Raw genomic sequence first — 20956 nt, 5'->3', positions numbered from 1 at the left:
AGTCACAAGGGTTTTAATTAAAAAAGGTTTGATACTTTGTTGACTTGTTTTAGCTGAAAAGACCGTAATTAGTGCTACTAGAGTACATGTGCTTTTTCAGATAAGACGGTACGAGAACAGTATAGAAAATATAAAAGATGCACACACTAGACTCCGGACACTGGCTGCATGGATATTACTGGTCTAAATACACCACGGCCCATCGGCAATAATCATTAGCCACATACATACGCATACAAAAGCAAGACCACTCTACAAATCACCACAGTACTCTTGTGCTCATTCATGTAACAAAGGTCTTGGTCTAGAAACACATGTTCCTGCCTCCTCAGAGATCTTCTCCCACGGGGAAACCAACGACACACACGTCAATGAAACATAGATATAAATAAACTAGAACTAATTAAGTAACACATGGGCACAGGTTTCAAATCGGTGTCAAATTGATTCCTTTGATAATTCTCTCTAGCTTATTATGGTATGTCAAAAAAACACAATTTAGAACATACAAAGTGAATACACTGGCATGGTACAAGAGACTGGATTAATGTGAGGCAGCAGTGAAGACGTAGCTGATTAAGTGGACATTCAGCCCCCCCTGGTGGGGGCCACAGACACTGCAGTCAGCTGTTACTTACTGGCTCGTTGCCCCAGTGATTCCACGGGTCACCGGGCTTGTCTACTCCTACTGCAGCAGCTCCTCTATCTGCCTGTGTCCCACTGCTCATCCCGGTACCCCTCCTCCACCACCACCACCTCGTACTCCTGAAGCTCTCGCTGAGAGATACCACAAGAGATTTATTTTAAACACTTTGCTTTTTGCACAACAGGGCTACCATAAATCCACATCATGTGAATGCTTGAGTATATTTGGACTGCTATTGAAATAGCCTTTCTGTTTACTTATTGCTCTGATTGCTTTGTTCTTTACAACCTGTGGTTAATACTTAACCGCGTTTGAATATTTGAATGTTTTTAGGTAAGTCGCTGTTGTCTTTTGCAAATGTATCTATTTGGCTGCCATGATTATTTAATTATCCCTCCGGGATTAATAAAGTAAACAAACTAACTTACTCAGACACGCCTGGACGATGAGGGATGATCTTCTCATCCTGTCCTCATAGGGAGCAAAAGAGATGGTGAGCAGACAGTCAGCAACCTGTTTCTGGTCTAATATGATCAAAAGTAAGTCATTAACAATGAATTAAATCATTACCCAATGCATAAACCAGATTCCTTCACAATAACTTGATGACTTCTTGCTGATAAGTGAGTGCACAGCAGATGGACACAAACCATCTGTATAAGTGCTGTAGATTTCATACCTCATTAGGCTTAGCGGAAGGATTCATAATAGAAGTAGGTGATTTTGGTCTGACAGGCTCTGAAAAAGAACGAGCCAAAGAAAAGCATTAGCATTTGGACATTGAGGAATAAAAGAAACATGGATCATACGTTATATATATATATTATTTATATATTATTTATATATATTTTTTTAACCACTCATCACTCTTACCCACTGTGCACTAGTGGACCCTTACAGCAAAAGGCCATATGAGGTGGAGAAAGAAGTGGATAATGGGTTTTTTAAGGACCATGGGAGTGTTGTGAGCAGAGGGGTGGAATAGGTCCTTGACAGATGCTACCTGTGTTGGAGTAGATGTTCCTGTCCCCTCTCCTCTCTGCAGAGCGCTGCTGTGCTGCCAAGGCTGTGAGCTGAGCGGACTGCTTGATCAGCGACACACTGTAGAAGTAGTTTCTCCAGAAAACGTCCTCCTTTACACTGAAATACACCAAGGAGCCATGGTTTTATCAACCTCCACATACCTCATCACCTAAATTTGCAAGTGTTTGAATTTGAGGTTGGTCTGCATTATGTGTCAGGAAAGTGCATGATAACCAGCCTACATCCTGAGATTTTGAGGGAAAGTGCATTAAGCCTACGTTGTAAGCTACAGGCTCCAAAAGTTGGTGAATAAAACTTTAGTTAGGATATTCTTTTGGTGATTTAATAATTAGGGGTAAAATCGGCAACATATCTACATCTCTATAAACTATATGATAGACTACTAGACTTGGAAATGTACCAGTCAGAAATACTATTTAGGTCAAAACTAGGCTACAATTCCCAGGCTAGTAGGATTGAGTAGGAGACAGATGACCCTTGTGCTATTGGATCACCGCGCGCTAATTATGAAAGTTTAGTATAAAACCTTTAGATGCGCGACTTTTAATATTTCCAACGGTCCCAACAGCGTAAGTTATTTTTCTAAAACGGCTTTAGTTCGCTTCCAGGCTACGTTACCTGGCATAATACTCGTAGCAATGCTACTACCATGCTAGTGTTACTTAGCCTTGTCAGTACAGTACATTTTGAAGCCATACTAAAGCGTTTGTGGCATAGTTTTTTGTCGATCATGTGGGAGGGACCCTCCTTAACGGTTTTAAACACCCTTAAGTGATTTGAAGGTTTTCAAATGGTTGGACGGATTTATAATTATATTATTGTGATTAGTGAAAATCGTTTGTGTACATAATATGTAATTGTTAATATTGTCATAAATAGTTTAGGATATGTATTCATTAGTCTAGTTTTGCTTATTATAAGCAAAACCTATAAGCCAACCCGACTATTATAGTAGGTGCCATATGTGTGACCTTACTGTGGGACCCGCATTCAAACGATCACATATGTGACGCTATTCCTTAACGGCTTTTTAAACACCCTGAAGTGATGGTTGGTTTTGAAGTACCAGGCTAGCTGCTAGGCTAGCTAACTTAGCAAGGCGCAGTTAGCCACTGTTTTCAGTTTATTCCGACCTGTGTACACGCGTAGCCTACTGTAGTTAGATTTAAGTTCACTTTGATACTTTGGCAACGAACATATAGCTAATGGTAGGGTTCAATAGCAATGTCGACCTAGCCACAAATGGAACATCTGCCCGCCACATCTGTTGTCAGATGATCTCTTGTATTCCTTCCATACCAGCATCCCGAAGAGACCATGACAAGCATGAGGAATGAATGGTATTACGTCAACACTGAGGACATACCGGGAGTCCTTTTCACGTGCTTTGGCGCGTGCATCGTTGGAGGTAATGTAGTTCGTTTGTACTGTAACTCAAACAACATACAATAACCAAACGAAATGAAGCCAGACTATATAGAAATGTTGGTCATGTTAGGGCTCCAGGTTGGTTTGGAAGATTGTATTGGAAATCAGGAGTGACGCTGTTTTTTACGAACTATTCTTTCAGCTGTGGTGAGGAGCCTGATCACAAAGCTGCCCTATACGGTCATCCTAACCGTGTGTGGAATCATAATGGGCACTTTAAGCTTCCACTACCCAAAGGTATGAATGTCATTTGAATGAACCACAGCTAATTATGTTTGTGCTCACAAAGACAACTGTTATCCGTCATTAAACCCATGACTCTCAACGCCGGTCCTCAAGTATCCCCTGTCCTATATGTTTTAGATGTTTCCTGCTCCAACACATCTGATTCAAATGCATGGGTCGTTATCTAGTTATGCAGAAGCCTGCTAATGATCATTCATTTGAATCAGGTGTGTTGGAACAGGGAAACATCTAAAACATGCAGGACATGGGGTACTTGAGGACCAGGGTTAAGAACCACTGATTTAACCCATCGAATGACCTTTAGTGACCACGGCTTCCGTGTCACGTGTCAGGGTATTTGGAGTGGACGCCACCAGAAACTCGAGCACTTTGATTGCGTCTCCAGGTGAATCACTTCACCACCGACCTGGCAGACATTTCCCCCAAGCTGCTAACGGACATCTTCATGCCCGTCCTGATCTTCAGCAGTGCCTTCGAGATCGAGTCGCACACCTTCAAAAGATCCCTCTCACAAGTGAGTCTGAAGCCCTTTTCATGGTGCAGTTTCGACTGTGGACTAACCCAACCGGCAGTATCTGACACCAGTGAGACAGTGAAACATGGGTGGGTTGGTGGTGTTTCCCCCCTTGCCTGCAGGTCCTTCTCCTGGCTGTCCCTGGTTGTCTCCTCACTAGCTCCTTGATAGCAGTGCTGGTAGTGGAAGTTTACGCCTACGAGTGGAACTGGTACATTGGCATGATGTTTGGGTCCATTGTCAGCACCTTTGATTGCTTCATAACTTCCAGTATACTCCGCAAGTCCGGTACGTTTTAAAACAGGTGTCGTTATAGTGTATATGGTTGTGGAGAGGATTAGGCTATTGGGTTGTGCTGTTTGTTCTGCTGTTACCTGCGTCTTTATTGGCGAGACGACCGTCCGGTGGTTGTGATTGGTGGAAAGCGAGGCGTGTTCTGTCGAACAGGCTGAGCTGATAGGCCACTACAGCTGTGTTGTGATCTGCGTTAGGTACGTCCAAGGCGCTCATCCTGATTATGGAAGGAGAGTCGCTGTTCAGCGAGGGGACATCCTTCATCGCGTTTGAGTGTTTCAAAAACCTGGACGTGAATCTCGCTGACTTCAACGGTACAGTGTAACCTGTCAAACTTATCGATCGAAAGAAATGGTCAAGAACATTCTTTTATAAGTGTGATGTGATACTTTGTGTGTTCATGATCTGTGTGTGCGCGTGTGTTGTCATTCCACAGTAAAGTCGTTCAGCGTCAAGCTGATGTTGAAGGTGTTTGGAAGCCCTCTCCTGGGCTTCATCATGGCAAAACTCATTATGTTCTGGCTGTCGTACATCTTTAATGACGGACTGATCGAGATCACCATAAGTCTCGCCATGACATACATCACATTTTACATCGGTAAGGAGGAGTCATCAGCATGTTATCATACTTCTAACTGACGTTTTGAGTTTGACCAGTGGAACCCATGTTTTCTTGTAAAGAAGACGGTTGAACTATGGTTCCTTTCAGCTGAGTGGCTGGGCATGGCGGGGGTGATCTCGGTCCTGACCATGGGCCTGCTGCTTGACACGGTCAACTTCAGCCCAGAGATTGAAGTGTTCCTCTTACGGTAGGTTTCCCACTTCGCAACAGTCACTCCTCAGTAGATTAGACTCTAGATCAGGGGTAGGCAACCCTGGTCCTCAGGTGCTACAGTTCTGCATGTTTTAGATGTTTCCCTGCTCCAGCACACCTGATTCAAATGAATGGTTCGTTATCAAGCTCTGTGGAAGCCGGGGTAACGACCATTCATTTGAATCAGGTGTGCTGGAGCAGGGAAACATCTAAAACATGCAGAACTGTAGCACCTGAGGACCAGGGTTGCCCACCCCTGCTCTAGATGAGGTTCTCACACGGGGAGGGGGGGCAGATGGTGTGTGGGGGGGGGGGGGGTTTACCTCCTGGGAGGGTTAAGAGAGATGCAGATATCAACAACAAATGAGATTCCTTGCGCTCGTCAGATTTTGGGAGACGCTGACCTACCTGGCCAACACCCTCATCTTCTTCATTGTGGGGATCGTGATCGCCAAAGCCTTTCAGCAAGCCGAACTAAACGACTACATCAACATCATAGTGCTGTACCTCTTCATGTATGTCATAAGGTGAGAAGGGGGGGGGGGGGGGCGCCTGCCAGGAGAACCGGCCCGCGAAACGTTCAAACCGCGAAAGCGAAAGAAAACAAGAAAAAAACATCCCAAGTTAAGATATTGTGAAGGCTGACATCCTGATTGCTGTGTCCCAGGTTGGTGACGGTGCTGTTGTGCTCCCCCCTGCTGGTGAGGATGGGGTATGGCTTCAGCTGGCGCTGGGCCGCCGTGTGCGTCTGGGGAGGCACCAAGGGAGCCTTCTGCCTCAGCCTCATGCTCATGGCCTTCCAGACAGAAGACATGAAACTGGTCGTGCGAAACAAGGTGAACCCAAACAGAGGGGCTTCACGGCTGCCTCGGGGCCCGTCGCCACGACGACCGCCTCGTCCCCGTGACCCCCCCCTCCCCCCTCGGAGCTATTGGGCGTCCTATTGAGTGCCGTGTTTGAACGTGAGCGCGTGTCACCCCCTTGCTGTCCCAGGTGTTGGTGCTGGTGTCAGGGATGGTGCTGCTGACTCTGCTCATCAATGCCGTCTCCATGCCCTGGGTCCTGCAGCTCCTGGGTAAGGGGCACCGGCGGGCAGGTCCCTCCAAAGGCTCTTCAGGAAACATTCGAGATGGCCTTCTTTGTTGTAGAGTTTGGCTTGACATGAAACCTGAGTCCGACTAGAAAGAAAGGCAGTGATGGAAGAGGCGTCAAGTCTTGATGTAGCCGTTATTTGGTCTGTGGATGGCCCATGATGCACCGCACATGTCCCATCATTCTGTTGATCCCTTCTGGTCCCATGGCTAATACACGAGGGGCCATCAAATCCTCCATTACTAAATGACATCTAATCATGAAAATATTCTATCGACAAGGTTTTTTAACCCAACTCTCGTGTGTACGTGTCCCTACCCGCCTGTCTCCCAGGCCTGTCTGATGTGTCCATGCCCAGACGCCAGGCCATGTACAACGCCATCCAACGCATCCAGGAGAGCACCGAGAACACCCTGAGCATGCTGAAGATGGACCGCTTCCTGGCCGACTCCAACTGGGAGATGACAAAGATCACGGTCCTCATGGAAGACCCCTACAAGACCCCCGGTGACACGGTACCGTGGCGCCGCAAAGCACCAAACACACTTCAAGGAGAAGGCCCGGGGTTTTATCCACATGTGAATCGAAGCGTTGTTGAATGGTGTCTCATTTATGAGTGTGTGTGTGTGTGTGCGTCAGGTGGAAATGGAGGAGTTCAGCCCGATGTCCAGGATGACCACGTGTCCTGACTGTGACAGGAGGATCTCCTACACCCCGGCCCCCCGCGAGCTGGAGGACATGATGGAAGAGGCTCGCATACGCATCCTCAAGGCCCAGAAGGTCGGCTCCACCTCGCCTCGCTCACCTCCACGATTTCGCCTACAAATACTTTCATTAGGGGAACGTTATTGTACATGTTATTAGTATTTACAGGAGTACTTAAGGATGGATAGAGAGTATTCATAGTATTTAGAGGGTGTTATTACACTTATTTACAGGACTGTGCAAATCAAAGCCTTTAAGGCAGCACACCATATTATGTTGACTCGTGACATTATTTAGACGTGATCGTTATTGCATTTTGGAATGTTTCGTACGCAGGTCCAGTTGAGAAATCATTCATAAAACAATTTGGTATGGGGTTGAACGTTCTGTTGGTCTGAAATCAATGGGTTCTGTAATGACATTAGGTTTGAAAGTTAGTCAAGACTCCTTAGCCTTTCTCTGGTTTTCTTCCCTGCCGTCAGAGTTGACCTGAGAGCCATGCGATCCTGCTACACTGTTACTGCATGGTGCTCACGGTGTGGTTCCCCCCTGCAGATGAGTTACTGGAAGCAGTACAGCTCTGGGATGCTCAACCGCCAGGCTGCAAGGACCCTGATCAACACAGTGGAGAATGTGACGGATCAGAAAGGGAAGTAAGTCCCTAATTTACACTTCCTGTCTGGAGGTCAGAGGTCACATGGGGTTCAATCTGTCAGAGGTAGATGGATCAGTTAATGACCCATATAAAGCGTTTTTCCCCACCAGCCAGTGTTGACGTAGCACTCCACAGAGATACACACTGTTCATAAATGCAACGCGTGAAATAGATAACTCGGTCTCCTTCCTGGCCATGTTGGATGTGTGTCACGAACTTCCACCGTACACTCCTTGACACATCCCAGTCAATAGTCCTCGACATACTCCATCCAGTGTTGACACAGTCCCCTCCAGAGCACCCAGCCTCATGCCGAATGAGAAGCAGCTGTTCCCTTCCTGACCAGGTTCATGGGCGTACAGGACATCCAGAAGCACTGGGAGCTGAAGGGCGTGTTCATAACCGTAAAGAGGAGGTTAGAAGACTGGCTGTACCACAAGGTGGAGAAACTGAAGCCGCCCCGGTGAGGCATCTGCAAACTGACGTGTCGCTCACGGTGTGACCAGTACAGGAACAGACTGGATTCGTTTGAAAGCCTTCCGAGGTTCCGCCGCGGGTTTTTGAGTCCGTGTTCCGTCTCTGCAGGCACCCCGTGCTCCGCTGGTGTTACGACGTGGTGTTCAGCGTGCCCTTCGAGTACTCTATCTACATGCTGATCCTGTGCAACATCTTCATCATCGTCCTGGAGTTCGCGCCTTCCCTCGGCCAATACGAGTTTGAGATCTCTGTGCTCAACTACCTGTTCTTCATTGGCTATGCTTTGGAGGCCACCTTCAAGGTAGGGGAGGAGTACAGGGAAAAGGGATGGGCGGATGGGGAAAGATACGGATGGATGGCTGGTTGAGGAGATGGAGGGGTGGGTCAGGAGGTGGGCGGACGGTGGTAGCAGGTGTCTGTGCTCCGCAGGTGCTGGCCATGAGGACAGCTTACTTCTTTGACCCCTGGAACCACCTGGACGTGGTGGTGATGATCCTGGCCCTGGTGGACATCATCGTCCAGGACATGGTGGACAGGGAGGACCTCCACACCCTCAGTATCGTGTCTTCCTTCAAGATGCTGCGCATCCTTCGGGTCTTTCATCTGACCAAGGTGCGCCATGACACACCCGTTATCCCTGTGACACTCATGTTCGTCCACAAGATGTCTTCAGCCCATGAACGATGACCGCCTGAATCGGGGTCCTTAAGATGAAGAGGTGAGATGGGGTGCTTACAGCTCAGTGGCAGAGCATTTCACTGGCGATCAACATGTCGCAGGTTTGACTCACCTTCAGCATGTGGGGTTTGAATACAAGATCCTGTCGCGTGAACACGTTGTGTCGTTTGAGCAGAAGTGTCCCCGGCTGCAGTATTGTGACATTGACTCCTGAGTTGCACAGACACGACCTTCACACTGCCTCACTGCCTCTGTTCCAGGTTCTGATCCCCAAGATGATCGCCCTCACCAACCTCCAGATCCACAAGCAGCTGAGCTTTGGCTACGACATCGGCAAGGGCTACGTGGTAGGAGAAGAGGCTGTCGGCAGGATCATAGACCACATCTCAGACGACTTTAGCATCTCCCAGGTGGACCAAGTCTCTGTGTTAGGATGAGTGTTTACTGTCCCTGTACTTACTGTAAGTCGCTCTGGATAAGAGCGTCTGCTAAATGACTAAATGTAATGTATTATGCAGACAAGCTCAACTTTGGTTATTAATGTCTGGGAGTCCAGGTTTGAAAACAGCATATGGCCTGTTGTGTTGCAGAGACTGAAAGAGATTGTAGAGACCAACAGGCAGGATGCAACCAGGGAGATGGGTAAGGCTCGTAGACACACACACACACACACACACACACACACACACAGGTACTTTTTCATTGCTGTCCTAATGTGTTCTGGGTAGCAATATACAAGGACTCGGTGCTAAAAATAAGATACACACCCACACCCCTTCCATCCCCCCTGCTCTCCCACATACACCTGCTGGTCAGGCTGAGAGATCTCTGCTAGACTACAGCTTCACTTCTGGGACGGGACAGGAGGAGGGCAAAGAAGCTCTGTGGTGGATACATGATGTGTGTGTGTCCTCTCTCCTCAGGAATGCTACAGCGAGACTATCCAGAGATCGCCATCTCAGTGAAGACCAGACAGGCCATCCGGTCTGTGCTGAACAACGAGAGAGATGCCATTCACACGCTCCTGTCCGGGGGCCTCTTAGATGAGACCGAGGCGGCAACACTGAACAAGGTGTTTTTCGCGTCTGCTCGTCCTTGCTCCCACAATGCATCTCGTCGTCACCTCTGTTTACAGTACCGTATTGAACCCTAGTTCCTTATTGTAACCCTGCGTCCTAGGCTGGGATGATGTGTGAGTAGATTCTGAAGCCCAGTAGAGCCCCTCGTGTATACCACCACGTCGATAAGAGGGAGTCAGGTGGCTGAGAGGTTAGGGAATCGGGCTAGTAATCAGAAGGTTGCCGGTTCGATTCCCGCCGTGCAAAAATGACGTTGTGTCCTTGGGCAAGGCATTTCACCCTACTTGCCTCGGGGGGAATGTCCCTGTACTTACTGTAAGTCGCTCTGGATAAGAGCATCTGCTAAATGACGACATGTAAATGTAAGAAGGTCCCCTTGTTCCCCTCGACAGACGATCGAGATCAAGATGAAGAAGTTGATCAACTTCCCCCCCACCATCCCCGCGCCGACGGCAGAGGACCTGCTTCAGAGCCTGCCCTGGCTCCACCTCCCCGAGGAGATCGCCTTCATCCGGGTACCGTCTCCCTTCACAGGGGGCCGTTTGAACAGCCGGGGGGGGCCACATGTATGAAGGCGCGGCGCACGCGTGGAAACGGGACGCAGGAACGCGTGTACGGGCGAAACCCCGTTTCCGATGGATGGAAAGTCCCGCGGCGTGATCGTCTTGCGTACCTTGGGCGCTCTTCAAAACCCACACGCTCGCCATGCTTAAAGATGTGACACGGCGACACCGAGGGACAGTTTTACTTGATCTACAATGGGAGTACATATAGGTTAGGGTTAGGTTATAGGTTGTCTACAGATGATGCCAATGATCTCGCTTTAGCCTATTTAGCCAAAAAGAAAACGGGTGAATTTGTGTCATTTCAGCGGGAACTGGTAGACAGGTGGGGGATAAGCCAATCCACCAAACAAGATGCTCCTCCTATTTCGCAAATTAAGATCTCCATTTCACATTCAGTGAAGTTTTTTTATTTGCCTTGGCCATTTCTCATTAAGAATCATTCATTGTTCACAGTGGGTTCATAGAGAAGTTTATTAAAAAACCTGACAAAACATAGGTGTCTCATCAACCATGTCAGGTCAAGCATGGGAGTTGACGGGGTGTGGACAATGAGCTGGTTCACGTGCACACAATCACAAGTGGAATCTATGAAGACGAATGTGTGATACCGTCACGTACGCAGTGTTCATAAATCGGAGAAAAACGTTGCGTACAGAGTTTCCCTGTTTTCTCCTATGCATACTTTTACGGATGAACATGCGTATTCATCCGTATGGATGAGTTTGGTACATTTGGCCCCTGGTTTTAGATGGTTCCACTCAGATGAGGTGTTGAGTGTCTTGGTCCTGATTGGCCGCTGTTGTTCCAGAGAGTGGCCAAGCTCCTGTACTTTGACTTTGGGGACACCATCATCGAGGAAAAGGAGGCTCCGGAGGGGATCCACTTCATCGTCTCTGGCATGGTCAAGGTAACGTGGTCTCAAGGTACTGAACCCTGAGACGGGTACTCTGCAGCAGCCCCTCTCCTCTCCTCCTCCCTAGCTAGCAGCCCCTCTCCTCCTCCCTAGCTAGCAGCCCCTCTCCTCTCCTCCTCCCTGGCTAGCAGCCCTTCTCTTCTCCTCCTCCCTGGCTAGCAGCCCCCCTCCTCCTCCCTAGCTAGCAGCCCCTCTCCTCTCCTCCTCCCTAGCTAGCAGCCCCTCTCCTCTCCTCCTCCCTAGCTAGCAGCCCCTCTCCTCCTCCCTAGCTTGCAGCCCCTCTCTCCTCCTCCCTAGCTAGCAGCCCCTCTCTCCTCCTCCCTAGCTGGCAGCCCCTCTCCTCCTCCCTAGCTAGCAGCCCCTCTCCTCTCCTCCTCCCTAGCTAGCAGCCCCTCTCTCCTCCTCCCTAGCTAGCAGCCCCTCTCCTCTCCTCCTCCCTGGCTAGCAGCCCCTCTCCTCCTCCCTAGCTAGCAGCCCCTCTCCTCTCCTCCTCCCTAGCTAGCAGCCCCTCTCCTCTCCTCCTCCCTAGCTAGCAGCCCCTCTCCTCTCCTCCTCCCTAGCTAGCAGCCCCTCTCCTCCTCCCTAGCTAGCAGCCCCCCTCTCCTCCTCCCTAGCTAGCAGCCCCCCTCTCCTCCTCCCTAGCTTGCAGCCCCTCTCTCCTCCTCCCTAGCTAGCAGCCCCTCTCTCCTCCTCCCTAGCTAGCAGCCCCTCTCCTCTCCTCCTCCCTAGCTAGCAGCCCCTCTCTCCTCCTCCCTAGCTAGCAGCCCCTCTCCTCTCCTCCTCCCTAGCTAGCAGCCCCTCTCCTCTCCTCCTCCCTAGCTAGCAGCCCCCCTCTCCTCCTCCCTAGCTTGCAGCCCCTCTCTCCTCCTCCCTAGCTAGCAGCCCCTCTCTCCTCCTCCCTAGCTAGCAGCCCCTCTCTCCTCCTCCCTAGCTAGCAGCCCCTCTCCTCTCCTCCTCCTTAGCTAGCAGCCCCTCTCCTCTCCTCCTCCCTAGCTAGCAGCCCCTCTCCTCCTCCTTAGCTAGCAGCCCCCCTCTCCTCCTCCCTAGCTAGCAGCCCCCCTATCCTCCTCCCTAGCTAGCAGCCCCCTCTCCTCCTCCCTAGCTAGCAGCCCCCCTCTCCTCCTCCCTAGTTTGCAGCCCCTCTCTCCTCCTCCCTAGCTAGCAGCCCCTCTCCTCTCCTCCTCCCTAGCTAGCAGCCCCCCTCTCCTCCTCCCTAGTTTGCAGCCCCTCTCTCCTCCTCCCTAGCTAGCAGCCCCTCTCCTCTCCTCCTCCCTAGCTAGCAGCCCCTCACCTCCTCCTTAGCTAGCAGCCCCCCTCTCCTCCTCCCTAGCTAGCAGCCCCCCTATCCTCCTCCCTAGCTAGCAGCCCCCCTCTCCTCCTCCCTAGCTAGCAGCCCCCCTCTCCTCCTCCCTAGTTTGCAGCCCCTCTCTCCTCCTCCGTAGCTAGCAGCCCCCCTCTCCTCCTCCCTAGCTAGCAGCCCCCCTCTCCTCCTCCCTAGCTAGCAGCCCCCCTCTCCTCCTCCCTAGCTAGCAGCCCCCCTCTCCTCCTCCCTAGCTAGCAGCCCCCCTCTCCTCCTCCCTAGCTAGCAGCCCCTCTCCTCTCCTCCTCGCTAGCTAGCAGCCCCTCTCTCCTCCTCCCTAGCTAGCAGCCCCTCTCTCCTCCTTGACCAATAGCCCCAGTCAACTTGGTTGTTACAAACTGAAAAAATTCAGTAAAAAAAAATCTTTGTTGGAGGCTTTCTTCATTTGCATCTGGACTGGCTCTTATTCCTCAACTTTTACCTTTTTTTTTTATCCCCAAGTTTTGACTCCGCCCTACCAGATGTGTGTTCTCTCCCCCCCAGACCACAGGCACCAAACCCAGCCTGGGAGGGCCAGTGGACCGGGAGAGCCGTGTGACAGACTACAGGGGCCCTGGGTCCATCCTGGGGGAGCTCAACTGTCTGACCCTGCAGCCTACAGAGGCCACCGTCATCTGTGAGACCGCCACTCAGGTCTGCCTCACCATGGCCCTGGATCAAACACAGCCACACTAACCCACCAACACCTCCTCCTAACTTTCAGTTTGTCAGGGTAGGGGACAGAACTCAGGCGCAGAAACTGGAACTTGGAAAAATAACCTCTTTAATTAACAATAAAGCAGACCGGGCTGGCATAGGAGAAAAAACAAACAATCCGGCAGGGAGAGGAAGGTCGGGCTGGTCTTTGTAGGTGGCTGATGAGCTGATCGATAACAGGTGCGCTGATGAGTGACTGGTGTCAGGGGAGAGGACAGGAGGGTGTGTCCACAAACTGAGGAAAGTGAGGGTGACTTACAGAAAAACAAAACACAATCACACCCACACCGGATTCTCGCTGGGTGGGCCTGACACAGTTGGCGCCAGAATACCACATTCATTCAAGGATTCATTTTTTGGGGGGTGAAAGGTTGCTTGTGAGACAGTAAATACATTCTCGATGTTCCTGGAATGGTTCTTCACTTTGTCTGCATTTTGTCCCCCAGACGTGTTTCATAGACATCGACTCGCTGTTTGAAGCGTTTGACCTGTTTCGCGTTCACCCGTCACTGGAGTATAAGATCTGGCACTCTCTGGCCAAGAAGATCTGCATCAGCACCTTTCAGGAGCATATCGACTACCAGGTAGACCTGCCCCCCCCCCCCCCCCCGCTCACACACCCTCACAGGTCTTCTGGGGTGTGTCTGGTATTGATCAGGGCCTCTCCCTCCTCCTCAGGGGTGGAGCTACCACCGAATCTGCGACTACCTGTCCCACGCCTTCCTGGTGGACCTGGTGATAAACGGGAAGCGTATGGTGTACGACGGCAACATGGAGGACGTGGTGGTGGTGTACGGCAGCTGTGACGACACGCACACGCTGCGGATCTCCTATGTCGCCCCCGCGCTCATCGGCAGGAGCACGCACGAGGTCCTCTCTCCCTCTCTCCCATGCTTCTGACTTGCGTGAAAATGGGCGTCGAAACGCGTACGGGGTGTTTCTCAAGTCATTATAGATATCCGAGAGACATTCTTTTGGATGTCTACTGAGGGAGCTGGGCCCTGTGTTGGAAAATCCCAACAAAAGGGTTCGTAAATCGGTGGAAACCGTTGCGTACAGTTTCCCGTTTTCTCCGTATGCTTACCTTTACGGATGAACATACGCAGAGTTTGACCCAGTTTGATCTCCTTTCATGATTTAACCTTAGTTTTATAAGAATGCTGCCTTACCATACACAGAGCTACAGATGCTTCACCATCTAACACACTGAGGTGTCAGCGCCCTCTGCTGGTGTGTCTGTTCAGCATGCCTGATCTGTTGTGCAGATCGTGGGGAAATCCGGCATGACCAAGCTGATGATCATCCCCAGCCCGGTGAGGAATGACCGAGGCTCTCAGCACTGCCAGAGACACGCGGCGATAAGGAAAGGTAGGCAGGGAGTCCTGGAGCTCTGTCCTGGAGCCAGGCCACAGCGACATTGTTACTGTCATGTAGCCTGAACGCCAACACTGAGGCCTGTTTCTGTTCCAGCTTCTGAACAGGACACGGCACCAGAGGTACGGTCGAGCAGCGTCCAGGTGAGCATCCTCCTGAATCGCAACACCACACCTGCTCCCGCTACACCTGCTCCCGCTACACCTGCTCCCTCTACACCTGCTCCCTCTACACCTGCTCCCGCTACACCTGCTCCCGCTAGACCTGCTCCCGCTACACCTGCTTAAGCTAGACCTGCTCCCGCTACACCTGCTCCCGCTACACCTGCTTAAGTTAGACCTGCTCCCGCTACACCTGCTCCTGCTACACCTGCTTAAGCTAGACCTGCTCCCGCTACACCTGCTCCCGCTACACCTGCTTAAGTTAGACCTGCTCCCGCTACACCTGCTCCTGCTACACCTGCTTAAGCTAGACCTGCTTAAGCTAGACCTGCTTAAGCTAGACCTGCTTAAGCTAGACCTGCTCACGCTAGACCTGCTCACGCTAGACCTGCTCACGCTAGACCTGCTCAAGCTAGACCTGCTCAAGCTAGACCAAAATGTGTTTATATTTTCCAAGATCGAGATGGAGATCAGAGGGAGACCAACTCCATCTGCATCCAGACAATCAATTTAAACCTGTTTTAAACAATCAATAAATCTGAATCCACTAGAGTGTGTGTGTCTTCATTTCAGTTCCAACAGGTCTGTACAACTGTAATAGTATTCTAAAATGAATATTGCTGGTCCTGATCTGGTGGTAAAGTTAGTGCAGCGGCAGCTCTGAGTCTGGACTGGCACTGCCCCCTGCTGGTGAGCTAGTAGTGGTGTGTGGCAGGATCAGGCTGGCTAGAGCGTCCGTGCCCCCCGTCCCCCACCGTCTCACGCCAGGCCGTTCACAGCCTCTTCTGAGGGGGCCGTTAACCACATCGCCTGCAGGTCTGGACCTGGACTTGTCTTCTGTTTGCTTTGCAGTGCTGAAGGAAGAGAGGGGACATTAGGAGACGGGGACAACATCATGCTGAGTCACACACACGTGCCTGGAGGAACCTGGCTCCCTTTCCATGGCACACGAGCACGCACAGCAACAACGTATTATTTTTGATAGATTATCAGAAGGAGTTTAAATCGCCATGAAAGTTTGCACAGACAAGGAATTTACTTTGGCAGAAAGGTTCATACATTCAACATATAATAAATCTTAAGTTTAAACAAGTCTAACTATAGTAAAGGTACAAAGTCTAACTAATACTGAGGAGCTAAAGTATGTTAAATTAAATGTAAAGAATTTTACATTTATGAAATGGCTGTAATATGCAATATAAAAATACAAATATGGAACATAAGGTGTCACTGTGCAGATAGTGTTAGTCTGTGAGACCTTGGCCTTGTTGAATAGGCCAGCAGTGGATGGGAAGAACTATTTTTGTGGTTGAGGATATGCTCATTCAGCTCATTTTTTGGGGGGAGATAGTTTTGGATATGTTGACTGGAGTTAATAGAATAAAAACGAGCGGACGAGTAGGGTAGCAAATCGGAAATGCAATACCACCTACATCCACCGGGGCTGTTGCCTAATGTTGTCATGGTAACGCATGTGCGCATGAATTCTTTTAATTCTTAGTAAATTTGTGATTTTTGTGGAACTTTTGAAATAGACGTAGCTAACTCACTGGCCATGTGTGTACACTATAATTCATTCTCAACAACATTTGGCAACGACAGTAGGTATTAACAAGGTGGTTAATGTTGCACAGGGTGAGTCTTTGCGAGATGGTTTAGAATGGCAATATTGACCCTTTCCCCTTGCTAGACTACTATAGTGCTACTGTAACAAGCTAGCACTAGAGCTAATAGGTGCTCTAGAGCAAACTTTACACATGTTTATGTTTTATTTTCTGAATTGTCTAGCAGTGGGTTTGCCATAGTAGTTCGAAGTATACTAAACCCACCGCAAGGTGGTGCGCCATCCTTTCTAATCATCGAGCATCGACATCAACCTGTTGAGCGCTGAGTAGCAGCTCTCTGAGTGCGTCTCGATAGAGATGGTTAGCTGAATGCTAGCTATCTGAGTTTAGGGCTGCCTGCAGCAAGCTAGCTGAAGTAAAGTGTCATGTATTGTCAGAGAGCAATCTATTACTAGTTACTTGGGTTATTGTAATTTATTGTTAAGTTGGTAATACACTGATTGATAGACAACTGTGAACAGTTGGTTATAGATACAATACCCATTCATGTAATGTTAGCAAAAAACAGCTACGACGTTACGCCGTCACCATCACGCAAGCAGTACTAGTAGGACGAGCCTTCGGCTTTGTTTTGTCTAGCTATTACTTAGAATCTAGCCTTCGCTCTGACCATTCAGGTTGCATTCAAGCTAGCTAGCGACGCTAGCCAACTTAATCCTTACGTCCATGTAGTACACTGTCTTTAAGGTTTCTAGTTAAATAGCAAGCTAACGAATATTTGGTTGGTCTATTTTTCTAAATTGTTGCCGTGTATTTACTTAAGTGCAATCCTGTTATTTAGCTGAAAAGTTAAAATAATAGAATGAATAATGCGTAATTTAGAAATCTCTGTACTATCGCGGAGCGCGACAAACAAACAAGGACATTCGCAGCCAGTTGCATTAACATTAGGTAAGTAATTGTAAAATGTAATTGACTGCAAGCTTTTGTTAAAATTGTTATTCATAACAACCTGTTAGCGTTCACAATTACTTTTTCGATTGGTACCAATGGTCCAAGACAAGGCGGTCAAAGTTAAGCAACATATGATTAAGACGTTTGTCTCTCACAGTAAGCAATGAACTAGCTATTCGATAAACTTGCTGTTAAAGGAACAAACCCTAAAAGGCTTAAATGTCTTTATTTGTATAAAATATTTTTTATCAATAACCATTTAGTTCCCTGAACTATTGGGATTGTGGTTTACGAACTCGATCAATCTACATTTTAAGGTGAACGTGTATTAATAACGTGTTGGGCCAAGAGGTTGCTACTGACTTAAAAAACAGAAACAACACACATTTGAGCTGTTTGCTGAAAAGGATGAAATATTTTACTAGTTGTCACATCATGTGCACAACGTGGTGTGTTTAATTCTCTGACATAAGAGCATTAGAGTCTGAAGTGTGAACAGGTGTTAACCCAGTAGTGGTTGTGCATTTAATTGTGCTATCAGTAAAACATATAAACACATACATACACTCATTCTGTTTTTTATTTATTCATTTTTAAGTGCCATGGATCCTGGGCATCGTAGGAGTAACCCTCGACTCACAGATGTAGATGGAAGCTATCGCCAAGTAATGGAGAGACCAGCAGATCTGGAGCAGAGATCCAAGGATAGAGAGGCTTGGAGGCTCGTGGATGTACTTCTCTCTGGAGGCGCTCCATGGGGCTTCACTCTGAGAGGAGGGAGAGAGCATCGTGAGCCTTTACTCATAACAAAGGTATTTGTTGGTGCTAATTACTTGTGACCTTGGCAGGAGGCCTGTATGCCACATCTTCCCAAAATGTGTCGTAGACAGCGACATGGATAACGTGCTGTTAGAATAGTAGCATACATCCTGCTTTGTTGTGCCAGAGGACATCCGTTAAGATGAGTCGGTTTTGTCATTGATGCACATCGATTGTGTTTGATTCATACGCCTAACCTCACGCACTTTTTCCCTGCTCAGTATCTTTCACTCAAACAAATGCTTAATGAGCATTCTTCTTTGCCAGAACTGTCTAAAACTGAGGAATTTAACTTTAATGAGTGAATTAATTTAAGAGCGGAGCCAGGATTGAAGACTTAGTCCCCCCCCAGTTGTCATGTCAACCAGTGCTCTATGAAGTCATATTTGGGCTCCATAAACCTGTCTGGTGAGCCTGAGAGAGTGATAGCCTCGTGTTCAGCCGCCTTCTTGTTCCCACTGTAAACGTCTCTTTCTATGTCAAACATGCCCTGCACCATCCCTCTTTCAGACACTGTATGTGACAAGCATTCCAGTATTTCGTCTCGTTAAATGACTCATGGCTGCTCGCTAGCTGGTCTGCCATATGGACATGGTTAGAGATGGAATTTCTGAAATGGTAACACAAATACTGTTCACCACACACCGACCAAACTGTCAACCAACGACTCTTCTGACAACTTGTTAGTCAAGGTCATCCATCATTGTACAAGTTCAGTGATTCATGTGGCCCCTTGCGGTAGCTGTTACTTTCCTTGCACAGGTGGTTCAGAGCCGGCCATAAATGATCGTTGTGGGCTGTAGTTTAGAGTAATTTGGTATAGTGATTTTAACTTTGGTTCTTTTAAACTCCAAATCGACTCTCACGTGGTCAAACCAATGTTGGTTCTAAATGTTGAAACGTCCAGAACGTAAATCCTATGACTTCGGTTTACTTCGAATATGTGGGGTATTCACACCAACCTGACGGTGGCCCGTTTGAACAACAATATTTCACTGTTCTCTGTATAACAACTTCTGATATGTTTAAACAGTGTGGAGAAAGGGTAAGATTATTCTGTCATAGTGCCAGTAATGTAAGATTGTGTCGGAAATAACACACTGCTACCTCCCTGGTAGGTAGTAAATGATTTACTGCAAAGGACCTTGTTGGTTAATTCGAAGCGGAGAAACACCAGCTTCTGTTTATCTAGAATTCAGCTGTTCTGCTTGCTTTAGTCTTGTGTGTCATTTCTCTATTGACCAGAACAAGTCCAAAGTCTGCCCCAGCCACATCAGGCCCCATTCCATCGAGGCCCAGGCAGTTCACAAGCTCAGAGTAGCCCAGAAGCACCCATCTGTAGGTCACCGTAGGTTTTTAGAGACATGTGATCCAAATGATCTGAATTCTTACCGTTTTGCTAAGTAGGCTGGAAGCTTATGGTCCGGCCACAGTGGTGAATTGTCAGCGTAAGCCACTTCCCAGCGGCATTTGCAACTTTGGGTTCAGCCTTGGCAGGTTTTCAGTTCTTTTTTTGCCACTGAATGCCAGACAAGCGGTGCATGAGACCTCCCGTGGATACGGTCACCCCCTAACCAGTTGGTGAGATGTTAATTTTTGACTTATCTGTCTAGGTATCGCATGAACTGTTTTAGCCCAATCCAGGACGTGTCTGTCTTTGATTTAAGAAATGCAGTTATGATTAACGAACTGAGAGGTAGAATTTGACTGCCTGTCTTTCACATTAATGATTGGTTTACAATAATGATTGGATGATATGATTGGTTTACATTAATGATTGGATGATATGATTGGAATGGCCTACATCAACACAGATGGGGTTGTGGAAAACATCTACTCTCAGAATGCAGAGGGATTTGTAGGATCTAATGATATCAGTTTCAGAAGGCTATATGGAAAGGCTCAACTCCAGTTTTGCTCCTTTTATATTCCCTTTCTGTGTTTGGGTCAAGTTGTAGAGTAGTTTAGTGTAACTGGCAGTACCAGGAACAGGGGAGGAATGCTGGAGCTTTGCACTATTCTCCAAATGTACTGAATTATCCTTGACAGCCTGAAGCCCTCTGGAATGGCATGATGTGGCATCTGTGATAAATTTAGCCAGGATTAGAGATCCAGATCCTTCTTTTAGAGTGTTCCTCAGATCAGTCTTTGATTCTGAAGGCCGGGTTGTATTATGTTGAATTCCAGGTGAAGATCCAACTTGATGAAGAGGGTAAGATCAAGATGCTTGAACTCTCAATGCCCGGGGGGGTGCTGTTGCTCGGAGACATCACTTACCGATGATGCTAGACAAGTCCACCTCTGAATATCAGATGTATGATCAAATATATAGTCTAACTGTTACCCTTTAGTTTTATAGTCTGATGTCTGGATAGTATGTGAAGGAGAGAGTCCTTTTGTAAAGATCACAGTGTTCCTGATCCATCTGTGTTTGGTTCCTCCTGTGTGCTCGACTGTGAGCTCATAGCAGCCTGGGTTGGAGGTACACAGTCATAATAGCCTCAGGAACACCCAGTCCTCACTGGGGAGGACTGAAATGATAGACTATGTGAGTAATTTTCCCTAATTTAAGATCTTTGTGGATTCTTTAATGAAAGGGAATAAAACCCCTTGGAAGATTGAAGACCGTCGGAGCATTGTTTAAACTTGGAGAAAAAAAATAATCTGGATCTAATTAAAATTCTCGACATTCCACTCGTGCCCGCCTTATGTTTTGCCAAAGGTCTTCATGGACTTTGTTTAAGTCCCCTGTCTGAATAAACCTAAATAATCCTGTTTTACACTGCACGCACCTTACACTTTTAGTGAACACATTTTAGCTAAGCTAAAGACTTTAAAAGAGGCAGGGGGGGGAATCTGGAGGGAAATGTCGAAGC

The 20956-nt window shown here is 48.3% G+C and overlaps 2 protein-coding genes across 3 annotated transcripts in view; both read left to right on the top strand.

The window, feature by feature from the left end:
• Positions 1 to 3325: 3325 nt before the first annotated feature.
• LOC124478865 (sodium/hydrogen exchanger 10-like) lies at positions 3326 to 14843 on the top strand. The gene is made up of 25 exons (XM_047037329.1): positions 3326 to 3355; positions 3750 to 3878; positions 4001 to 4166; positions 4370 to 4486; positions 4609 to 4770; positions 4882 to 4981; positions 5373 to 5513; positions 5654 to 5822; positions 5980 to 6061; positions 6412 to 6593; positions 6718 to 6858; positions 7339 to 7436; positions 7785 to 7901; positions 8024 to 8216; positions 8345 to 8527; positions 8854 to 9003; positions 9184 to 9235; positions 9517 to 9665; positions 10065 to 10187; positions 11047 to 11145; positions 12995 to 13144; positions 13654 to 13791; positions 13886 to 14077; positions 14473 to 14575; positions 14689 to 14843. Exons 1-25 carry the CDS (start codon positions 3326 to 3328, stop codon positions 14841 to 14843), a joined length of 3321 nt encoding a protein of 1106 aa, XP_046893285.1.
• Positions 14844 to 16699: 1856 nt separating this feature from the next.
• shroom2a (shroom family member 2a) overlaps positions 16700 to 20956 on the top strand; it is a 30280-nt gene continuing 26023 nt past the window's right edge. For both annotated transcript variants that reach the window (XM_047036717.1, XM_047036716.1), the window contains exons 1-2: positions 16700 to 17258; positions 17860 to 18073. In XM_047036717.1, coding sequence (XP_046892673.1) covers positions 17864 to 18073 — 210 coding nt within the window. In that variant the 5' untranslated portion in view covers positions 16700 to 17258; positions 17860 to 17863. The remainder of the gene's footprint in view (positions 17259 to 17859; positions 18074 to 20956) is intronic.

The sequence above is a fragment of the Hypomesus transpacificus genome, chromosome 16, assembly GCF_021917145.1.
Source record: "Hypomesus transpacificus isolate Combined female chromosome 16, fHypTra1, whole genome shotgun sequence".
NCBI classification, from domain to species: domain Eukaryota; kingdom Metazoa; phylum Chordata; class Actinopteri; order Osmeriformes; family Osmeridae; genus Hypomesus; species Hypomesus transpacificus.
This window is presented reverse-complemented; position numbering and strand designations above follow the sequence as displayed.